The following is a 17,267-nucleotide window of genomic DNA, read 5'->3' as shown; positions in this document are numbered from 1 at the left end:
TGGTTCAGCTTCAGCCAGCTGCTGTTCATCCATCAGCCGATCTTATTCAAGCACAGGGCCATCTTGGTGGTAGTGGAATGGTCATATGTGAACAAGGATAAGTAGAGCTCTGCCATCTGCATATTGATGGCACTTCAAGTCCATGTTGTCTGACAAGTTAATCTCATGGCTACATGTAGACATTGCAAACAGCTGGAGAAATAATTGATCATCAGGGGAATCCACAAGTGAGTAGTCTAATGGTTGAGGTGAAGTTTCCCACCACTACTCATTGGAAGAGTTCCCTCCAGGAAGGACTTGAACCATTTTAGCACAGTACCATGAACCCCTGCCATGTCACTCAAGTGAGACAGCAGTACCTCAAAGTCAACAGTCTAAAATGTCCGCACAGAGGTCTATACTCTATCCATTCACAGGAGGAGATCATCCATCAGTGCCACCAAAGTGGCTTCAGTTCCATGTACTAAACCAAATCCAGATTGTGCCGGTTCTAGAATATTAGCTTCAATTAGATGAGCATGTATTTGGCCTTTGGCTTCTCTCTGAATTTGCTTAGGAAAGGGAGGTTTGATACTAGCTAGTACTTGGCTAGTTCTGATGTACCCAGCATAGTTTTCTTCAGTGTGAAGGAGGAAGTGAAGATTCCTTCTCTGAATGATGCATTGACTGTTTCAGTCAGGAGTGGCACCAGTTGTTCATGATTCTCTTTCAAAAGCCAGGAAGGGCCTGGGTCAGATTCACAAACCTTGCATCAAGACTCTTTTTGGGTGTTCAGAACTCCTTGATGAGTGAACTTACAGAACTCTGTGATTGCAGGTTGGCTGTTGGTTGGTGGGTGGGTGGGTAGGTATAGGCAGGGCAGATCTATGTCATTTGACAAGGCCTCCCGAACATATGTGATCTTCTCAACAAATTAAGACAACAGTTCTTTGTAGTGGTTGGTGCTCGGTTCTGATGCAGACTGTAGACACTTGGGAGTTGAAAGTATTTTAATCTCCCCGGATAGCTCCTTGGGATAGAATTTGGCAATTTCAATGGAGGCTGATAGGAAGATTCTCTTGGCCTGGAATACAGCCTCAGTATAGGCTTTGAGGCATTTATTATGTTTCATCCTGTCTGTATGAGCCTTTGTTTTTCACCAGGGGTGCTCAAGTTTCCACCCCCCTCTCCTCACCCAGTGAAGAATATCAGAAAACCATGGAGATTGGTGTGGGCAACAGGGAGGAAGGAGCCATTTGGGGGCCAGGGATTGTTAAGTGACCTTAACAATCACAACAAGCTGCTCTAGATCATTTTTAGAAGTTTCTAAACCTTTTTAGTTATTTCTCTCTCCTCCTGCCCTGTATGGTTAGCTTCACAGCATTAAGAGAGCCTGGCCTTATTGGCTGAGGAATATGAAAAACAGCACCAATACAAATGGTGTGTCCCGAACACCTGGCATAAACAAAACTTGACAGTGTGGTGTGGGATAATAGTTATGCTGGCATTTGTTTGAGATGATGACCAGCACAACTCACTCATAACTTTCACACTCATGATTCATACGGCCATTCCAAACTCAGGTCAATAAGTGGAAATAAGTCACAAATTTTAACAACGAAGGTAATTAACCACTGACAGATACCAATGAATGAGGTAGGAAAGTATTATTATCCCTATATTACAAATGGGGAACTGAGGCAGAGAGAGACTGATTTACCCAAGGTCACACAGGAAGTCTGGGGACAGAGCAGGGCACTGATCCCAGGTTTCCCAAATCTCAGGCTAGCATTCTAACCACCGACCGTCCTTATTCTCAGCTAGTTCAACCACAAATGGTTGGGCTCAGTGCAGGAACTGCTGTGTGATATTCTATGGCAGCAAATCAGAGTGGCCCTTTCTGGCGTTAAAAAAAATATTTATGTTTACTTTTCTGGTTTGCCAGATGCTTTGCCAAGTTTTCCAGACTTTCCATGTTAATCTAGGCTGATTTTTGGCTTCTGATAGAAACACAGAGAAACTCAAAATGTAACTCGGGCCTCATATACCCAGCTAAACGGCAGCTGGAAAGTTCTGCACATCACACACAGGGTACACATGGGTGTCCCAGGAATCGTTCATCACCCCAAGGAAAATAAATTTGCGCTTTCAAGCTGAGAACCGTCTCCCACTTGTGTCTTTAATTGACATTTTCCTGTCTATGCCTTGTGAGCACTGGTGCTCATGAAACAAGGAGATTGACAGCTAGAGCCCACAAGAGAAGTGTGTAGGCAGCTGCTCTCTCATTCCATTACAATAAAGTACCAGGCTCTTATTAGGTACCAGAGAGCAGCCGGCTCTGTTGCACAACACTACACAGGAGAAAAGTAGGTTAGGTGCATTTCACATGCAGCCAGGAACATATACAATTTGGGGCGCTGATGGAGGGAAGAGAGGGAAAGCAGCCCACCATCACCACAGTGACTTCCAGTCCCACAATCACAGCCACCTAGTTTCCTTGTGTCATTCGACATGCTAACTAGGCAATCACACACTTAAGCACTTAACCAGCTGCCTAATGACTTAGGGCTTGTCTACACTGGCAAGTTTCTGTGCAGCAAAGCAGCTTTTTGCGCTCAAACTACAGACGTGCACACATTGCCACGCCACTTTGTGTGCAGAAACTCCTCAGCTGCAGCGCTGCAAAAAACCAACCTGGACAAGAGTTGTAAGGCTATTTACGCAGCAGCTCCAGCGCTCTATTGCCAGTGTAGACACTTGACTGCTTTCTGCGCTGTAATTGGCCTCCAGAGCTGCCCCATAATGCCTCAAGTGACCACTCTGCTCATCGTTTTCAACTCAGCTGCCCTGGAGACATGTGCTCCTCCCCTTTCAAAGCACAGTTTCTGACAGCCATTGGGTGCTGTGCTGATCTGCTCCAGGACACAAAGCAAACCATTCATGTGGAATGCTTGTGCTGTTGAACACAGAGGCGAGTGTGAGAGAGAGAGAGCTGTGTAGGGAGCCCAGGGAGGGAAGCGGGGGCTAATGTCGGGGTTTTCCTCTCCCCCTGGCTCAGGACTGGTTGCTTCCTGATGCTGTCTGAACTTACAAGACAGCATGCTGACACACTCTGTCCCCCAAAGCACACTGTCTCTTTCCCTGCCTCCAGACACACACACTCCCCCCCACACACACACTTCAGTTGAAAAGCAACTGGCAATGTAGTAGGATGCCCATGGAACAAGGGATTGGGAAACTTGCATCATGTGACCGGTTTCAGAGTAGCAGCCGTGTTAGTCTGTATCGGCAAAAAGAAGAACAGGAGTACTTGTGGCACCTTAGAGACTAACAAATTTATTAGAGCATAAGCTTTCGTGGACTACAGCCCACTTCTTCGGATGCATATAGAATGGAACATATATTGAGGAGATATATATACACACATACAGAGAGCATAAACAGGTGGGAGTTGTCTTATGCTCTCTGTATGTGTGTATATATATCTCCTCAATATATGTTCCATTCTATATGCATCCGAAGAAGTGGGCTGTAGTTAGGGTGACCAGACGTCCCGATTTTATCGGGACTGTCCCGATATTTCCTTGTTTGTCCCGCGTCCCGACCGACATGCGGTCGGGACACTGGACAAACAAGGAAATGTCCCGGAGCCTAGAGCCCGGAAGTGCTCGCACCCCCCCCGCCCCGACTCCGCCCCCTCCTCCCCCGATTGGCTCCCTCCCCCGGGCTCACCATTCCTCCTCCCTCCGCAAGCGCTGGAGGGAGGCCCGGGAGACGCAGGGGAAGCGCGGGGCCGGGGTGAGTAAGAGTCCGGCCTGGCCCCGAGCAGGCAGGACTCAGTTGGGTGGTTGGGAGAGGAGGGGGGTGGCCCGGGGGGGGTGCCAGGCGGCGGCTGTTGTTGTCCCCCCGGGCAGCGGGACTCGGGAGCAGCCGCTGCTGCAGCTCCCACTGCCGCGGGGGGAGGAAGCGGCCATGGCGCTCAGCGGCTGCGGCGCCTCCGAACCCCCCGAGCCGGGGCCTGCTGCAGGGACCCAGCAGTGTGTACGCTGGGCCCAGCCCCTGGCCAGTCGCGTCTGGGCTGCTGCCCAGCTGGTGCTATCCCGCGGCGGCCCGGGGCGGAGGCATCGGCAGCCCAGTCCCGTTCGTTCCCCTGCGGGACGGGGGGGCTGGGGCCTGCTGCCCCCACTCCGGGGCCGCCGCGGGATAGCACCAGCTGGGCAGCAGCCCAGACGCGACTGGCCAGGGGCTGGGCTGGGCGCAGCGTGTGCGCTACTGGGTCCCCGCAACAGGCTCAGGGGGTTCGGGGGCGCCAGAGCCGCAGCCGCCAAGCGCCATGGCCGCTTCCTCCCCCCGCAGCAGTGGGAGCTGCAGCAGCGGCTGCTCCCGAGTCCCGCTGGCCGGGGGTGAGAACAGCCGCCGCCTGGCCCCGCGGGCCGCCCCCCTCCTCGCCCTACCACCCAACTGAGTCCTGCCTGCAAGGGACCAGGCCGGACTCTTACTCACCCCGGCCCCGCGCTTCCCCTGAGTCTCCCAGGCCTCCCTCCAGCGCTTGCGGAGGAAGGGTTTTTTTTTTTTGGCCCCGCCCCCCGCCACGCCACGCCCCCCCCGCGTCACCCCCCTCCCCCCGCGTCCCGATATTTGTCTTGGGTGATCTGGTCACCCTAGCTGTAGTCCACGAAAGCTTATGCTCTAATAAATTTGTTAGTCTCTAAGGTGCCACAAGTACTCCTGTTCTTCTTTTTGCATCATGTGACACTGTGCATGCCCCAGGAGGCATTGCAAACCCTTCCCAAAGCACCCTGCAGCCAGTTGCACAGTGGGATACTACCACAATGTACTGCTGTCTTTGCTATTGCAAGAACTGCTAATGTGGAAGTGCTCCAGCATCACAAGGAGCAGAGTGTGGACACACAACAGAGGTTTAATTCCAAAGTTTTAATAAATGTGGTATAACTTGTGGCGCAGAAACTTGCCAGTGTAGAAATACCCTAAGTGTTTAACTTCCCAGTATTAGGACAGGCCACATTTTTACCCTTATAGACCCCTTTTCACCTTACATTGAGAAGAGCTACCACCCTTAGTGCATCCACACCAGCAAAAGCCAGATGCAACGGTGGCAAACTGCCCTGCGACATTTTTGCCAGAGTACATGCCCCTCAAGAGGTGGCAAGGCAATGATCGTTCTATCCCTGCCCCTTCCTGTAAGAAGGTCGGCGCTGAAGCAGCACCTCTCAATTTAAGGCAGCTTTGGGAGTCCTGCTTCTCACCAAAAGCAGCCAGCGGAAACTGCCATAGTAACAGTGCAAAGCAAAAAGGAGGTCCTTTCACTCCAAAACTGAGACACTTCCATGATGCTCCCCTGCTCCTGCCTGCTCGGAGAATAAATGGGCCTGAACATGGACCCCTGCATGACAGCACGATGACTTATCACACATCAGACACCTAATTGTAATAACACAGAGCCTTATGAAATTCTCTTTCCTGACCAGAATCACCATACAATGCTGCAGTTCTGGCACGCATTGTAAGATGAACAGTGCGACTGACATGGAGCTGCTATGTCAGAATCTAAGAATACTGCTATGTAATAATGGCATGAACACCGTTGGGACTGGCTGCTATGTAATATACTGAAAATACTGCTGTGAAACAATGGTACGGATTCTGCATGCAACCTGGTCAGTGAGGTAAAGTTACTGCATAACTACAGTGGGTATTACAATTTCCTGGATGAGTGTCTTGATCTAACTTAATAGGAACCCACTGGAAGAACAAGCAGGAAAGCAACACAAGCTCCCTAGATAAGTAACCTCTGGCACACATTTGAAGAACAGTGGGGAAAGAGCTATTAGTTCCCAAGATCTTTTATCCTGTCTCCAAGAAAGATACAAACCTTGTTTTGCCAGGCAACAGTTACAACCCCTCTTAGGACAAGTAGAGAGGTAGGAGTGTTAATTGCCAGGCGCTGTCTAGGGGACAGACTGACACCAAGAGGGACTACACAAGGAGTCTGAAGGGAATGGCAAGCCTTATGGAGATGCAGGCATGCATATAGGCAGTTTCACTGTTTTAAAGTCGGTTTTCTCCTACACGCTTTTGTTCTAAATAAACAAGACTTTGCTGTTTAATTGCTACTTAACAGTCATTGCTCCCAAAGAGAACAGACCTGCAGGCACTGAACACAAGTCAAACCTGTTGAGGTAATTACAGTTGATACACAGGGAACTGCAACCCAGGGTACAGTCTGAGTGGGAGAATCATGTGTTTCATCCCAAGACAGGTAACAGCGCAAGGCCCAAGAACTGAAGGGGGGTGCACTCAGAGACCTGGAGGAGTCAGAGGTGCAGTTAACCTGGTAACCGTAGCAACGGTACAATGTAAAACCTACTATGAGACCTGTACTGGGGCTATAACACAGAACTACTCATGAATAAGAATTAGGGACAGATTATCAGAAGTGCTGAACACTCACAACTCCCACTAAAATCAATGGTAGATACAGGCACTCAGCACCTCTAAAAACCAAGCTCTAAAGGTCTCCTACAGCAGCCTGATTCGGTTCTTTTTTCCTAGGGCCAATGAAATTTTGACAGACAGGATAATAATGATACTCCTCCTAAGGGCCTGACCCAAAGCCCACTGAAGTCAATCGGCATCTTCCCATTGACTTAAATGAGCATCAGGTCAGGCCTTAAGGGTCAAAAAGTAGATTCCTGCCTGAGCTGATACATTTTCATGGTGATTCTGCACAGCTGTTTTTTTTTTTTTACGCAGGCTACTGAGGCTCTCACTAAACAATCTGATTTATTCACAAGCTCCCAGTGTAGCCCTGTGAGAAACGAACACTCACCTCCCTGTAACCTCTTCACTGGGCAAAAGCAGCATTAGCCATCACCAGACTAGTAACAGTCTGGCAAATGCCATTTTAGACTGCTTTCTGCTAATCACTGCTACCAGGCATTGCTGCAAACCCTCAGGCCTTATGTCTTCTTTTTGAAGAGCACACTCCAGTTTTAGATTACTCCCGGCTACCTCCTTAAGTCATTCAGTTATTCCCCAGACTACAGTACGTCCCCAGAATTAGTCATCTTGTTACAACCCCCTCCTCAAGTCTTGTAAATATGTGGTATGCCTTAGGAAAGGCTCTCTTCCCAAACACGTGGTTGGCTGTGACAAGAGATATGACTCTCACTTTACAGATGGCTGAGAAGGATAACAAGGAATTTATTCAGGGCTCTGTACAAATTAGACTATGATCTTCCAGACCGAATCAACAACAAACATTTCCCAACCACATGTACTTAGAAAGCCCAAGGAAGCATTTTGGTCACTATCAGCAACCACAGAATGCTACGTGACCGTATGGAACATCACCTACCATCGTGGGCAGCCATGTCATTCCACTCCAGTGGAAAACATCGCGGATCTGCTTTAATGGGGCAATCACCCCCACTGAACCCGAGGAAAACCAAACATACTCTCTTAAATCACACATGGAAACTGGGCTAGTGCTATGGAGCTGGTCTCAAAGCGTCACTGCAGAGAGGAAGGTGGGGCTTAGGGTTAAGGCACCAGACTCGGACTCAGGAGAGCAAGGTTCAGTTCCTGGCTCTACCCCAGAGTCTCTGTGCAAACTTGGGCAAGTCACTTAGGAACAGAGTAAAATTTCCAAAAGCATCTGAGTAACGCCTAAGGCCTTGTCTACACTACGAGAGTAGTTCGATTTTACTTGCATCGAATTTTTGTAATCGATATTGCAAAGTCGAACGTGTGTGTCCACACTAAGGACAGTAATTCGACTTTGTGCGTCCACACTAACGGTGATAGCGTCGACATTCGAAGCGGTGCACTGTGGTCAGCTATCCCACAGTTCCCGCAGTCCCCTCTGCCCATTGGAATTCTGGGTGTAGCCGGCAATGCCTTCTGGGTAACAAAATGAGTCGAGGGTGCTTTTGGGAAACTGTCGTCATCCGTCCATCACTCCCGCCCTCCCTCCCTGAAAGCGCCGGCGGGAAAACAGTTCGCGCGCTTTTCCAGTCATTGACAGCGCGGACGCCACTGTACTCCGAGCATGGAGCCCGCTGCGACCATCGCTGCAGTTGTGGCCGCTCTCAACGTCTCGCAGCTTATCATAAAGGTTTCCCTGAGGCAGATGCAGAAAAGTCAGGCAAGGAGGCTACGGCACCGCGGTGATGTCCTGAAGTCTGAGAGTAGCACAGACCTGTCAGAAAGCAGGCGACCCAGCGCCGAGGACATCACAGTGGCAATGGGTCATGTTGATGCCGTGGAACGGCGATTCTGGGCACGGGAGACAAGCACTGAGTGGTGGGACCGCATAGTGCTGCAGGTCTGGGATGAATCCCAGTGGCTGCGAAACTTTCGCATGCGGAAGGGAACTTTCCTGGAACTTTGTGAGTTGCTGTCCCCTGCCCTGAAGCGCAGTGACACCCGGTTGCGAGCTGCACTGAGTGTACAGAAGCGAGTGGCCATAGCCCTGTGGAAGCTTGCAACGCCAGACAGCTACCGGTCAGTCGCGAACCAGTTTGGGGTGGGCAAATCTACCGTGGGGGTTGTTGTGATGCAAGTAGCGAAGGCAATCGTTGATGTACTGCTGCCAAAGGTAGTGACCCTGGGAAACGTGGAGGCGATCATAGATGGCTTCGCAGCAATGGGATTCCCAAACTGCGGTGGGGCCATAGATGGAACTCACATCCCTATCCTGGCACCGGACCACCAGGCCACCCAGTACATTAACCGAAAGGGATACTTTTCCATGGTGCTGCAAGCACTGGTGGACCACAGGGGACGTTTTACCAACATCTACGTGGGATGGCCGGGCAAGGTTCATGACGCTCGTGTTTTCAGGAACTCTGGTCTGTTTAGACGGCTGCAACAAGGTATTTACTTCCCGGACCACAAAATAACTGTTGGGGATGTGGAGATGCCTATAGTCATCCTCGGGGACCCAGCCTACCCGCTAATGCCCTGGCTCATGAAGCCCTATACTGGCGCCCTGGACACTGAAAAAGAACTCTTCAACTACCGGCTGAGCAAGTGCAGAATGGTGGTGGAGTGTGCTTTTGGCCGTCTCAAGGGGAGATGGAGAAGCTTACTGACTCGCTGTGATCTCAGCGAAACCAATATCCCCATTGTTATAGCAGCTTGCTGTGTGCTCCACAATCTCTGTGAGAGCAAGGGGGAGACCTTTATGGCGGGGTGGGAGGTTGAGGAAAATAGCCTGGCTGGTGATTACTCACAGCCAGACAGCCGGGCGATTAGAAGAGACCAGCGGGAAGCGCTGTGCATCCGGGAGGCTTTGAAAGCAAAGTTCCTGAGTGAGCAGGGTAACCTGTGATTTTATAGTTTGTGTACTGAGAAGCTAAACCTGCCCCCGTTTCTTTACCCAGGTAATGTTGACTATCCTATCCAGTTACATACCCCCTTCACCCCCCCTCCAACACACGTGTCGAAATAAAAATAGTTCTACTTTGTTAAAGCACACCGTTTTCTTTAATACTGTTTTAGCGGGAATTTTTTAAAACTGGGACGCAGACTGTGGTGCGGGGCGGGTCTAGTGTTGTGATGCGAATGCAGCTTCTAAACTCAAGGATTGACAGGCTCCGCTGCGGTGGGATGCTTGTTTCAACGGAGCCTGTCACCCCTCCTGATCGGGACTGTGTGTATGGGAGGTCTATTTGACTTTGTGGCAGGGGGAGGACGGTTACAGATCCCATGCTGTGTGGCTCTGTGATCCTGTCTAAGGACCGGCGCTTAAGATCTGTAACTGCCCTCCCCCGCCACAAAGTCACAGAGCAACCCACCCCCCCCAACATTACATCAAAACAACCTCCCAGACTAACCGGGGCAACTAGTCACTGCATCACTGCACTGTGTATGTGCCCTGCTGCTGTGCCTGCCCCCGACTATGTACCCTGCCAAAGGAGACTGTCCTGTCCAATTTCCAACCCCCTTTCCCCTCCTCCTCCAAAAGAACATGATTGAAACAGTAGTTAACAGAAACGAATTTTTTATTATCAACTACACATGGCATTGGGAGGTGAAACTTGGACGTGGGCTTGTGTCAGGCGGGAAGGAAAGAACTTTTCAAATTTTGGGAAATGAGAGCCTTCTGCTACTAGAGCTCTCTGCAGGGGTGGAGTGAGAGTTAGCAGGGACTCTGCCGCCTCTCCTTCTTTGCACTTTGGGTGAGGTGGGTATGGGACTTGGTGGCGGGGGAGGGCGGTTAGAGATGGACTGCAGCGGGGCTCTGTCCTCCTGCCTCCGTTCCTGCAGAACATCCACAAGGCGCCGGAGCGTGTCCGTTTGCTCCCTCAGTAGTCCAAGCAGCGTTTGAGTCGCCTGCTGGTCTTCCTGCCGCCACCTCTCCTCCCGATCCATGTTGGCTTGGTGCATTCGGGTCAAGTTCTCCCGCCACTGGGTCTGCTGTGCTGCCTGGGCTTGGGAAGAGGCCATAAGCTCAGAGAACATGTCCTCCCGTGTCCTCTTCTTCCTACGCCTAATCCGCGCTAGCCTCTGGGAGTGTGATTCCAGGCTAGGTTGTGAGACAGTCGCAGACGGGGCTGTGGAAATGGGAAAAAGGGAGTGAATTCCTCTGAAAGATAAATGTAGTTGTGAACAAAGAACATAGTCTTTCTCTGTGAACAAGACCATGCACAGCACCTTTCACATGCGCACTCAGCACAAGGTCGAATTCTCGGCCTTCGCATTCTGTGCCTGGGGTCTTGAACAGCACATTTGAGAAGCGAGGCAGCACAACGGAATTTCTGTTGCAGGCAGACATGGTAAGCCGTACACTTGTGGCAGTTTAAAACTTTTATATTACCACTGGCCTCATTTCACATTTAAATCAATGTCAGTCCCTGCTGCCAGCAATCCGGCAAGCGGGAACTCTGCCCCTGTCCCACCCCCTCGCGGCTGTCCCCGGGAATGATCCCTTTCGGCTGCCCCTCTCCCGCCTCCACCGCGTGGCTGCAAACCAGCGGTGACAGTTCTGTAAAGGAACGGGAAAGCAGTCCCAACACTAACATTCCCCTACCTAATTAAAAGCAGGTCACCATGGCCGACATCACCCTGATGAGGATCTCCGAGAGCGACAAAGAGAGAATGCTCCGGGAAAGCCTCCAAAGACCAGGGCCGTATGCCGCCCTGCTGTGCAGAGCAATGATCCCCGAGTACCTGATAATCTCGTGGCGCGGCAACGTGTCGTACTTCGGAGGACCCAATAAGGCCGCTCTCCCCAAGAACCTCATGCAACGGCTTTCAAGTTACCTCCAGGAGAGCTTCATCGAGATGTCCCAGGAGGATTACTGCTCTATCCCCGCACATATAGACCGCATTTTACTGTAGCTGCAGTAGCAGGGAATACACAGTAGAGCGGCTTGTGCAGGACAATCACTGAAAACCGGACATTGCTAGATTTCTTTTCAAAACTTGCACTGCCCCTTACTAAACCGTTAAGCGCCTAGGGCACACTAATCATGAACAACCCATTCTTTTAATTGTTAATATTCCTGTTTTGTTAAAAATAAATGTTTAGATGTTTACAACACTTACTGGCTGATCCTTCACCAGATTCTGTGTCCGGGGTAATGGCTGGGGACGCTTCGTAGGGGATCTCTGTAAGGGTGATGAAGAGATCCTGGCTGTCGGGGAAATCAGCGTTGTGAGAGCTGCCAACTGCCTCGCCCTCCTCATCTCCTTCCTCATCTTCCCCGTCCCCTAACATGTCTGAGGAACCGGCCGTGGACAGTATCCCATCCTCAGAGTCCACGGTCACTGGTGGGGTAGTGGTGGCGGCAGCACCGAGGATGGAATGCAGTGCCTCGTAGAAACGGGATGTCTGGGGATGGGATCCGGAGCGTCCGTTTGCCTCTTTGGTCTTCTGGTAGCCTTGTCTCAGCTCCTTGATTTTCACGCGGCACTGCGTTGCATCCCGGCTGTATCCTCTCTCTGCCATGTCTTTAGAGATCTTCTCGTAGATCTTTGCATTCCTTCTTTTGGATCGCAGCTCGGAAAGCACGGACTCATCGCCCCACACAGCGATGAGATCCAAGACTTCACGATCAGTCCATGCTGGGGCTCTCTTTCTATTCCCAGACTGCATGGCCATCACTGCTGGAGAGCTCTGCATCGTTGCCAGTGCTGCTGTGCTCGCCACGATGTCCAGACAGGAAATGAGATTCAAACTGGCCAGACAGGAAAAGGAATTCAAATTCAAATTTTCCCGGGGCTTTTCCTGTGTGGCTGGTCAGAGCATCCGAGCTCGCACTGCTGTCCAGAGCGTCAACAGAGTGGTGCACTGTGGGATAGCTCCCGGAGCTATTAGCGTCGATTTCCATCCACACCTAGCCTAATTCGACATGGCCATGTCGAATTTAGCGCTACTCCCCTCGTCGGGGAGGAGTACAGAAGTCGAATTAAAGAGACCTCTATGTCGAACTAAATAGCATCGCAGTGTGGACGGGTGCAGGGTTAATTCGATTTAACGGCGCTAACTTCGACATAAACGCCTAGTGTAGACCAGGCCTTAGTCCTTAAATCCCAGAGGTGCTTTTGGAAGTTTTACCCTGAATTTCAGCAGCCTAAAAAAGAATCAAGTCCTTAATCTCTCTGAACCTCAGTTCCCCACATCTAAGGTGGAGGTAATACGTACTACTTCCTTTGTCTGTCTTGTCTTGAGAGCGAGATAGTAAGCTAGTTAATCAGTTGTAAATGAATGGAGGGAGGGGAAAGAGAAGCAGGACTCCACTCTAAGAGGCTATGACTAGGGTCCTACCAAATTCATGTCCATGAAAAATACATCATGGACCGTGAAATCTGGTCTCCCCACCGTGAAATCCGGTCTTGTGTGTGCTTTTGCTCTATATTATACAGATTTCGCAGGGGAGACCAATGTTGCCCAAATTGGGAATCCTGACCCGAAGGGAGTTGCAGTGGGTCACAAGGTTATTTTAGGGGGGTCACGGTATTGCCACCCTTACCTATGCAGTGCCTTCAGAGCTTGGCGGCTGTTGGACAGATGCCCAGCTCTGAAGGCAGCGCTCTGCCAGGAACAGTGCTGAAGTAAGGGTGGCAATACCATACCATGCCACTCTTACTTCTGTGCTGCGGCCTTCAGAACTGGGCAGCCGGAGAGTGACGGCTGCTGACTGAGGGCCCAGCTCTGCAGGCAACAGTGCAGAAGTAATGATGGCAATACCACACCATGCCATCCTTACTTCTGCACTGCTGATGGTGGCGGCTCTGCCTTCCGAGCTGGGCTTCCAGCCAGCAGCCATCACTCTCCAGCCACCCAGCTCGGAAGGCAGCGCCACTGCCAGTAGCAGTCAGAAGTAAAAGTGGCAGTACCGTAACCCCCCCTACAATAACCTTGTGACCCCCCCCCAACTCCTTTTTCCGTCAGGACCCCTACAATTACAACACCGTGAAATTTCAGATTTAAACAGCTGAAATCATGAAATTTACAATTTTTAAAATCCTATGACCATGAAATTGATCAAAATGGACCCTGAATTTGGTAGGGCCCTAGCTATGGCAAAAAGGATACCTTCTGGGGGATCATAACTGAAAGAAGGAGATGACAATACTACTTGTCACTGACGACGACACAGAGCCACATACCAAGGTAGAGGGGTTGACCTCTCAAAACAATCTACATTAAATAAAGTATTGCATTTCCCTGTTGCCTTTCATCTGGGGGGGTGGGGAGTGGAGGAAGATGTGGGAGGGGTTGATCAGAGCACTTTACAATCACACAGATGTTGACTAAGGAAAGGAGGCGCTGCGAGTGGAGATTAAACAGGAAGGATAAAGGTCACTCATGGGTCTGTTGGTATTTTAATAGTTCCATTGCTTGACAGCATGTTTCTTGCTAACTCCTGGGACACTGGTGTGGTCCCAACAACACAGCTATCCCACCCCAGCAACTTCTGCCACTTTCCTTTCCATCTCTATTTTACCTTCAGCCTGCCACACTCTTTCCCTGTTCTGAAACAGTTCCCCAGATTGAGCCTTCTTGATATGATTGTTAATAACTAACTTTGTACAACCAGTGTCGTGCTGTCCTGCAAACACTTCCCAGAAAGCTTGGTTTAATGCCAGCTTTCGAAAACCTGCACACACAGCTGTAATGAAAACAAAATGCCTTTATGTCTTACAGGGATGGGGGAAGCTGCTAAAATGACTGTATAAGCATGAATTTAGATCACCCAGCATACCTCAGTTTCTGCGGCACAGGAGACAAGAGGAAAAAGTATGGGAATCAGTACAGAGATCAAGTACTCAATTCAAGAATGCACTTCTGCTCGAGACAGCACTTAAGTACCTGCATAAATATTGTCCTGAGTTAGCGTCTTCATGCATAACAAGAATAGAGCATTTTTATTATTATAAAGGAGCAGTGAAAGGAACATGCTTCTGTATCCCATAGCACTCAATTGTGGTATCAGCACAACTTCTCCTTTGCGTTTACCTAGAATCCAAGTAGCTGCTGTGTGAAAATATCAATCTATACAGTGCCATAAGTGCACATAGTACTGTGTTGTGGCTAAACTCTTAACAGGACTCTGCTGCAAAGAGTTTACAGTCTAAGGTGTTAAGCCAGCAATGTGTTTAAGCATATGCTTAAAACTTTCCAGTATCTGAGAAGTGATATTGACTCCAGTGGGACTACCAGCATGCTTAAAAGTTAAGCCTGTGCGTACATGCTTTGCTGGATCACAGCTTTAAGGCATAAGCAAATTGAAAATAATCAGATATAAGACAGAACAGAATAGAGTGTGAATCCTAGAGCTGGACGGTACAGATCAAGCGTCACAGTTGGTTGGAAGTAGGAGCAGAATATCTACCACAGGAAGTCCGACACGGACGGGATCTGGCTGAAGGAAATTACTCCCTCAGGAAAGGCTGTAAAGAGTGAGCTGCTAAGAGTTACTCTCTCAGGTTGAGCAGAGCAGGAAACCAGACTTACGAAACCACCTTCTGACCCCTAAATGATGGGTTGTTTCTCATGCATCTGATCTATCACACCAGAACAGTCCCAACAGCGTTATTTAGAGGTTAATTCATCTCACTAGTCTGCAGTGAGGGGGGAGTAGGAATAGCTCAGTGGTTTGAGCATTGGCCTCCTAAACCCAGGGTTGTGAGTTCAATCCTTGAAGGGACCACTTGGGGATCTGGGGCAAAATCAGTACTTGGTCCTGCGAGTGAAGGCAGGGGGCTGGACTCGATGACCTTTCAAGGCCCCTTCCAGTTCTAGGAGATAGGATATCACCATTAATTTAATTTAGTGGGTGAGACTCCGAAGTCCATATCCAGTCAACTCAGTTCCTGCCTAACAGCTCATCATTGGTCCATGTGGCCCTGCCTGCACCTCATTTCTTTAATACAAAAAAGGTGACCTCCAGCAACTGTCACCTGTCCCCACCCAGATTCATTTCACGTGATTAAATGGTTAAGATGCTGTGGGTGCCCAAAATTACATCCAAGTTCCTGATACGGCACTGGGTTCTCCCTCAACAGGGCACGCTTCTCAGCAAGACCAACATTGCATATGGCCAAGTAGGCAGGTATCATGCTCACCTTCCTCTTCTCAAGCCCCCAGGTTTCCTTAGTATGCTGCTGACCAGCATCTCATGTAGTGACCGCTACCTGCACAAGCAACACATCATGTTCCTCTCACACATGCCCTTTTGGGAACAAACTATGGCTTCTGGGACTCGAGCCATCATTATTTATTATGTGTATTACGTAACACCTACGAATGCTAGTCATGGATCAGGACCACACTGTGCGAGACGCTGTACAAACACAAAACAAACATAATCCCTACCCCAAAAATCTTACAATCTAAGAGCAAGATAAGAGACACTCTCACTAGGGAAAGTGAGAATCACCTTGTGGATTCAGCTGCGTAACTCCAACCTGGTGACAGAATTAGCAGGAACCTTTCTCCACTGTTCTAAAACCTTGTCAATCAGATTCTCAGCTGGTGTGAAATGGGTGTAGCTTCATTCACTTTAAAGGAGCTAGGCTGATTTTCTACATAAGCGGATTATATGGCCAACACATCCACCTCGTTCTCCAGTGAAAGACGGGACTGTAGCCAAAGCAGTAAAATGTTCTTTGATTATCCCAACCACTTTATTACAGTAAAACAGCTTCAAATTGTATGCTTTGAAAATGTCTCTCCCCTGTGCTTTAGTAGCCATGCTCTTCACAAAGCAAAGAAGCTTTATAGATCACTGCACTGTACTCAAAGATATATTCTCAAGCAGTCCCCAAATGCCCATAATGATGTTCTTTCCCAGCATTTAAGAAGCTGACATGCTTGCGCTGAGAGGCCTTTGCTAATACAGGTTCCTATTTGCTGCATTAAATCCAAGCAAATCCATAAATACTTCCTATCTTCCCCAGCATCTCCCTAGTTCCCCTAGAGCTAAAGATTCACCTAACAATAATCCTTCCTCACTTATACCCCCTAATGCCAGCATCTCCCTTCCCCCGTCTTGCGTTCTGCCTCCACACTCATCCCTCCCCACATGGACAAAGCCAGGCACTCTCACTCATCCCCTCACTGTTTGATTCCCACTTCCACCCTTATGATGCTGCCTTTAACTCTTGGCCTTTTCACAAGGGACAAGAATAAGGAGGCAGACAAAGCAACAGAGGGATGAATTTATGGAGACATTAAAGGTTATAGGAAAATTCAGCATCATCAAGGTGCCTCAAAAGCCAAATATTCGGTGCAACTTTTCCCTTCCTCATCATGTCACAACAATGAAACCATCACTTGGGCCCACTGACACAGGCACTGTTAAGACAAACAGAAATAGACTGAGCCTATCCTGAACAGCTTACAGCCAAACAGATAAAACAAAGGGTGGGAGAAAGAAAGGATAATTAACTCCATTTTACAGATGGAGAATCCTCACTCAAGATAACGCAGCGGCTTGTAGAAGGCCACATAGGGGCTCTGTGACAGAGGCAGAAATTGAAGCCAGATCAGGTCTCCTCAGTCCCAGTCCACTCCTTTAACCACAAGACCATCCTTCCTTTCAAGAATTAGTGCTCTAATACACAGGAGGCCTGGAATCAGTTCCATGTTCCAGCCATTCATTACCTGGGGGATGACAGAGACTTGGAGTTCTTTTAACTGGTTTAGATGTGCAAAAGAGTCATGAAAAATTCCCATTGCAGACAAAGCCACCCTCAACCTACTCCACCTTTCCCTTCCCCCTCTCCAGCAAAGAATCATGGACTTGGGGGGG

At 49.5% G+C, this 17,267-nt stretch overlaps 2 protein-coding genes across 9 annotated transcripts in view; both read right to left on the bottom strand.

Moving 5' to 3' along the window:
• Positions 1–17,267, bottom strand: part of TSPAN4 (tetraspanin 4) — a 716,150-nt gene that overhangs the window by 603,051 nt on the left and 95,832 nt on the right. The gene's annotated exons all lie outside the window — the stretch shown is intronic.
• On the bottom strand, positions 9,990–13,173 carry LOC135983360 (uncharacterized). The gene is made up of 2 exons (XM_065594657.1): positions 11,554–13,173; positions 9,990–10,559 (listed from the first exon to the last, which is right to left on the bottom strand). The coding sequence occupies exons 1-2, from the start codon at positions 12,128–12,130 to the stop codon at positions 10,084–10,086; spliced, it is 1,053 nt and encodes a 350-aa protein (XP_065450729.1). The 5' UTR covers positions 12,131–13,173; the 3' UTR covers positions 9,990–10,083.

The sequence above is a fragment of the Chrysemys picta genome, chromosome 4 (assembly GCF_011386835.1).
Source record: "Chrysemys picta bellii isolate R12L10 chromosome 4, ASM1138683v2, whole genome shotgun sequence".
In the NCBI taxonomy this organism is placed as follows: Eukaryota; Metazoa; Chordata; order Testudines; family Emydidae; genus Chrysemys; species Chrysemys picta.
The sequence above is the reverse complement of the archived record's forward strand: the minus strand, read 5'-3'. Positions and strand labels throughout refer to the sequence as shown.